Source organism: Apium graveolens, chromosome 7, assembly GCF_009905375.1.
Source record: "Apium graveolens cultivar Ventura chromosome 7, ASM990537v1, whole genome shotgun sequence".
In the NCBI taxonomy this organism is placed as follows: Eukaryota; Viridiplantae; Streptophyta; class Magnoliopsida; order Apiales; family Apiaceae; genus Apium; species Apium graveolens.
Genome location: NC_133653.1, coordinates 181179322 through 181185879, shown reverse-complemented (window position 1 = coordinate 181185879; position 6558 = coordinate 181179322). Strand labels below are relative to the sequence as shown.

Here is a 6558-nt window from a genome sequence, read left to right as displayed (position 1 = left end):
TTTTGCTATTTAAATGAAGTCAAATTACACGTACATATATTATTTTGCTATTTATTTGTAGAATTTCTAAAAAAAAAGTTATTCGACAGTAATAACTGGACTCTTGTAAAAAAAAAGAATAACAGATTATTATTAGTTCTTTTTTCTTTGAGTAAATTGCACTTTACACCCTATTATTATGTTTCAAAAACAAATTTGTACCAGAACTTTGGAAAATTCAGTTTGCACCCCTATACTTCAACTTTGAGATTCATTATGCATCCCTTTCCAGAATTTTGTTGAATTGAATAGGGGCAAAATCGGAAATCCAGCAAAAATATTAAGTAAATTAATTTCATATCTTTTAAAATAATGTTAAAAATTGAATTTTGATACAAAATTGTATGTTTTTTATTTTTAATATGAATAGTAATTTGAGTTTTGATTTCATTTTATATTATTAATTCTAGTATTTTGTAATTCTACAAAAAAATATTTTAACAATTAATTTTGATTATATAACTAAATTTAATTAAGTAGAGTAATAAAAATTTTGAAATTGATATTAAAAGAATGATAATCGAATGTAAAATTAATAGTGTTATTTGAAAATTAAAAATTTATTATTTTATAGTTGCTATAAAATAATATACAATTTTTAATAATATGTGAACAAACTAAATTTTATTTTGATTAAGTATATTGTTTAATTTCCGATTTTACCCCTACCCAATTCAACAAAATTCTGAAAAGGGGTGGATAATGAATCCCAAATTTGAAATATGAGGGTGTAAACTGAATTTCTTAAAGTTTTGGTACAATTTTTTTTTTAAAACATAGTAGTAGGTTGCAAAGTACAATTAACCATTTTTCTTTTATACAAAACAAGTTCTTATTCAATTAGCAGAAAAACAAGTTCTTATTCGAATTTTCAATAGAAAACAAAAAAACATCAAACATAATGGTCCACAAGCAACCGAGTGGAACATATAAGATTACTACTTTTGTTCTTGTTCTTGTTCATATAAGGCTTGTCGCATGTAACTTGTACAATTCCTCGCCGATCTCCATATGCTAATTCAAATGAAAGGTACTCCTGTTACTTTACTCTTTAATTATATTTTCTGGCAGTAAAGTAGCATAGTTTTTTACTTTGATATGCATACAAATAAAGAATATATTCAAATTCAAATGGCTACACAAGCAAATTCCATGAACTCGTCTACTGAGCTGAGAATACAGCGCCATTTTAAATTATTTCCCAACTCCTAATGAGTTTGCAGAGTAAGATCTCTGCAGGAGTCCAACCCCATTACTGCTCAAAAGGGCTGATCATTCTCTACTAATTATTGTCTACATTGCCAAATCATACAAATAAATGTAGTAATCTTCTAGGGCCAAAGAATTGTAAACAAAATTCTAATGATCAAGATATCGACGGAGTAACTTGCCATCTGTTCTCTCAGCCTGAACCTTATATTTATTATCATGTTTCTTCATATACAGTATATGGACTTCCATGGTTCTGCTACAGAGATTGTCAGTCAATCTGTTGAAGTTTCCTCATGAGCTGGGTAGTTTCTTCTACATGACTGTTAAGCCCTCCGCTCGTAGGCCTGAACAAGTTGTCAAAATCAAAATCTCACTGGGAAAGATTACCCCTAAAATGAGTTGAAGAAACACTTTGCATTCGATGTATGACAAACAACAAACTTTTAAACTCTTCCAGATTCTTGAATATCAGGTAGAAGCAATCAAGAATTAATACACAAAGACAGTCTGAAGTAGCTACATTCGGTAATTAATCATATCCATCGGTTTATACTTTATAACTTCAACAAATTGTGAAATCATGACAGCCAAGGGGGCAATCAACATCAGCTTGTTCCCATAGTAAGTTACTATATAAAGTTATTAGTATTCGTTTATAATTGTTTCCAGTGGAAATATTAGTAGGTGAACATGCCCTTGAACAATGTCACACCAATGGTAATGCATTAAAATTATTAGATGTCCAAAGGGCTAGATTGCTACAAATTGGCGACTTGGAGGATTGATATGAGACTTTATCAAGATAAAAGGGCAACAATGAAATCAGGACGAAAGATAAGAGGGGAACTTCTTTAGTCAATACTAATTCAAGTACTAAGCTAAGACCTTTATATTTATTAGATGAGAAACAAGAGGGGCAGATCTGTCAAAAGAATATGTTTATTGTGTCTAATGTCTATATTTTAAGAAAATTCCTTTTCTGATTTAGTGACTAATTACAATTACTACTGCACCCCAGAGGACAATATGCCAAAAATTAAAACCGACACATATTTGGCATATGAAGTTATTAACCAACAGTAACAGTTACAAATATAAAAAAATGCACTTACAGTCCGCTGAGTACTTTAATAGTATCATAGAGAAACCATTGCAGAGTCACAACTGGCCCTACAATCGTGAGCCGTACAGGAAGACTTCTTGTAAACAAATTAGCAAACCCAATGTTCTTTATTGCCTGAAAGACACCTTAGAATTAGTACAGCAACCTGTATGCTAGATAAATTATGGTAGAAATGATTGCGAGTGCTTAGTTAAAAAGCAAAACCTGTCGCACACTATCAGCCTTTTTGTTATAGAGAGAGGAGACTATATTATCTGCAGGATTAGATATTACGGTACCAACAGCACCAGCAACAAAACCTGCTAACGATGTCACGCCAAGTTGCTGAGCCCGTGAACAATCTTCTTTTCTTCTTTGTATAACATTTCCATATAGCATATCCACCGAATGCTCAAATGTTGAGAACATTATCATTGAGACTGCCAAACATGATTACAGGGAAAATTTGTTAAAATAAGAATAGCACCGCAAGTATAAAAGACTATACTTATATGATTATACAAAGTTCTTATTTCCTAGAGTCGATTACGGAGAAGAAACAATAAACTTTTACTCTTTTAACACATAATTTTTATTGTAGACTTCAGAAAAACATAACTCTACCAAATTTATAAGTTGCAAAAAAATGTGAACAAGAATTAACAAAGTTGAAGTGAAAGGATGATGTGTAGTTTCTCACACGAAGAAGTACAGCAAGAAAAATAAATTATTCTTGAATAGGCCTGACTCACACATTACATACCCTACATATTCTTTTCCTTCCCCGTTGCAACTTAGTCCAGCTATTATTAGTTTTAATTATTACTTCCCATTTTGCCAGGAAGTGACTCTTTTTTATTCTCCTCCTGAGGTACTGGAGAGATGTTGCCAGGAAGTTGTCGGAATAGAAGTATAAAAACACACTTATAAAGTTTAGATCTTATTTTAAATGCTTTCCTACACAACTCTAGCTTTTTAGTCATGCTGACCACAACCAAAACAGAGTATAATGCTTCCAGGCACAAGTATGAAGTATTTATACTAGACATGTGAAACCATGATTTGCAGATAGTGCTGATCTTACATGGAAGATTACGACCCCAAAGTGGGAAAAGCCCTTTGTACAATCTGCAAGCAAATATGAATTGGATAATTTCTGTATAAAGATAGTAAACACAACAAAGAAAATAAAACGTTGCTAGGAAGCTGACCCAGAGATCCCTCTTGATGCATACAGTTTAGGAAAACCGTCAACCAATCCCTTTGCAAAAGTGGGCTGTGTTTGAACACAAACTTTCACGGCTTCAAATGGACATAGAGCTACATCAGCAACTAATTGTGCTGATGCACTGCTCAGAAAGAATGTGACATTCCTATTATGTTCCACCAACACATCAGAGTAAAACCTTTTAAAATATTCATAGAGACCAAATTTTAAACCTCCTTGGATACCATATCCAAAGAATTTGCTGGACCAACCTCTACCAAAAGCAGACGGGCCTTGTTCTTTCCAAAGTATACTAAAACTTGATGTCATGCGATTGTACTTCACTGGATTCACCTAAAGTATATACACGATCAGATGACCAGACTCAGCAAGACATGGTTGATTAAAGCCTTGGACAAGAAATATAAAAAGTTTTCTTTGTTGTGCCGAGGTGTCATGTTGCTGAACAATTTCGACATGTAATGATGTATTAGCATATAAAGTTTTATTATAGGTTTCTGTTTTTGAGTGTGACAAGTATCTTCCAGGGTAGCTTTACAGTAGTTGTTTTCATCCTAAAGTCTGAATCTTTGCAAGACGCATCTGAGAAAAATGTAATTTAGTTAAATCAGATTTTTATTAATTTTATGCTTAGCATATCGCCTAAATATTACTCCCTCCGTCCCGACCAATTCTTTACGTTTGGTTTGGGCACGGAGGTTAAGAAATATGTATAAAGTAGTGAAAAAGAGAAAGAAAAGTGGATGAAGGAGTGGGACCCATTGATTTTTAATGTATAAAATGGAGATAGTGGAGTAAAAGTAGTGTGAAAAGGGAGAAAAAGTGGGAAAGTGGTGGGACCCATTGACTATTTTTGGTAAGTTTTGAAATTTAAAGAATTGGATGAGACATCCCAAAAAGAAAATGTAAAGAAATGGTTGGGACAGAGGGAGTATAATGTTAAGCATTTAGTATTTATAGAGAGTCCTCGTCCACAGCAAGGTGTAAATACATGGGAGCCCCTTATTTACACGTTCCACGTTTATTAACTGCTGTATTGTAATGTTAGAAAAATCACTTGACGTTTATAGAAACCATCATTAGTTAGGTGAGTATATGTTTGTAACTTGTATGGTTGTGAAAAGTTTACCTCACTTAATTTAGGATTGGTTAAGCTGACTTTGTGCTTTTAAAAACATCCACTTTCAAGCACCACTTAACAAGCTAAGAGAGCTAAGAGGGCCACGTGAAGCGATTGTAATGTGCTTTTGAAAAAAAGAGAGTCCACCCTGGCTGTCTAAGTAATTATTTTTTCTAAATGGTGTTAATGTTTACTATTTAGTCATTGCATATATGAGTGTGTGTTTATTTATTTAGTGAGCTTCTCTTCAATAATTTGGTACCTTCACTATGTGCTTAAGCTCTGGGAGGCCCCTTAAGCTTTTAGCTTTTAAAAACTATGCTAGCTTGTTTCTAGATACTACATATATAGGATGCAAGATTTTTCATAGAATTGCTACTCTGTATGTTTCCACTGTATGATGCTTCAGTCACTTATGTTCTCTGGATATGATAGAATTACAAAGTAGCAGTTACAGTTACTTGCGGTACTAGTAGAATTACATTTACTTAATATGAGCAGCTTCAGTCTATCGAATAAGTCTACTTGTAACCTGAATCTTCTTAAGATTATTCAAACCAGTTAATAATTCTAACTTGTTCCTATATGTCTATTTTTCTTTCTATCATAATAACATTTATCAGATTACAACTTACAATTTGAGGATCCATAAAATTATTTTTAACATACTTAGAAGTTGAAAGTTGAACTCAATATTGTTCATATTCATTGGTTTTCCTTCTCCTTCATTGTCTGTGGAATGTAATACAAAGTCTAGTCATTACATATCCAAGTAAAAGAGTTTTTAACCTTTTTATCGTAGTTAATTGTCCATATATATACTGAATGAAACTTGAAAGGCAGAGATCAACAAGCTGCCCAAAGCCAATTCTTACAACACCACATTACTAGAACTCAAAACATTTATGCATAACATTTTAATATTAAACTGAGTTACGGAAACCAAAAATATGTCCAGCTCAAACGGCATTTAACTGTGTTGATTTTTTAAAACAGTTTCCGAAAAATTCAATCAAACCCGAATTAAATTGCCTAAATCATGTCATAATACTTTAAAAATATAATTCCTCTAACAAAACTCGAAATGTGGATCAATTACTAACGGATCATTAAAATGCAGAACTAAACAAATATTACCAAACAAAATGATCTGATACACATACATACCTGCATATTAACTTTAAGAACATCAAGAGGAGTGATGAGGAGATGAGTAGTTCCAGCACTTAACATTCCTCCCAATGTACATATCTTGTAATAATCTATCCTCCTCCATTCCTGGTTCCTCGGTTTGTGTTCGTCGGACTCTTTCATCAATTGTATGTATAATGTATGTATGTATATATATTTTGTTTGTTTTTGGGTTTAGGGTTTTGTACTTTTGTTAGTTTGGCTTTTTCAACAAGTCCTACATGTTTGCTTGCTGCAGATGAATCCACGTTTACACGCAACTTGTTGCAGATTAATCATACGTCTTTACTTGAACCTAGTTTAAACGCGTCTCCCTTCCTTTTTTTCATGACCCCAACTCCAAGTCTACAACGCCCATGTATAATCTCTGTTCTACAATTTAGGCATTCGATTAAGCCAAAAATAAAGTCATACTGACTCATAAGGTGATTTTTAAAAATAATAGTAATAATGAGGTGATAAAAAAATCAGTTACATTAAAAATTAAAAATAAATCATAAAAGTAAAATATAGTTAAACTTCTTTCACTCGGGACCAAATTTTTTTATTAATTTACCGAATTTATTACTTTATCGAAGTAATAATATTTTATTATTTTATCGATAAAGTAATATTTTATTATTTTATAGAATTATTATGGTTTACGTATTACAAGAACTTGGTGAA

The 6558-nt window shown here is 32.1% G+C and overlaps 1 protein-coding gene across 1 annotated transcript; it reads right to left on the bottom strand.

Annotated features, from left to right (window-relative positions):
• Window positions 1–1192: 1192 nt before the first annotated feature.
• On the bottom strand, window positions 1193–6242 carry LOC141675215 (mitochondrial phosphate carrier protein 1, mitochondrial). Its single transcript, XM_074481926.1, has 6 exons — window positions 5869–6242; window positions 3565–3914; window positions 3438–3481; window positions 2579–2793; window positions 2364–2488; window positions 1193–1595 (listed from the first exon to the last, which is right to left on the bottom strand). The coding sequence occupies exons 1-6, from the start codon at window positions 6013–6015 to the stop codon at window positions 1520–1522; spliced, it is 957 nt and encodes a 318-aa protein (XP_074338027.1). The 5' UTR covers window positions 6016–6242; the 3' UTR covers window positions 1193–1519.
• Between the last annotated feature and the right edge of the window lie 316 nt (window positions 6243–6558).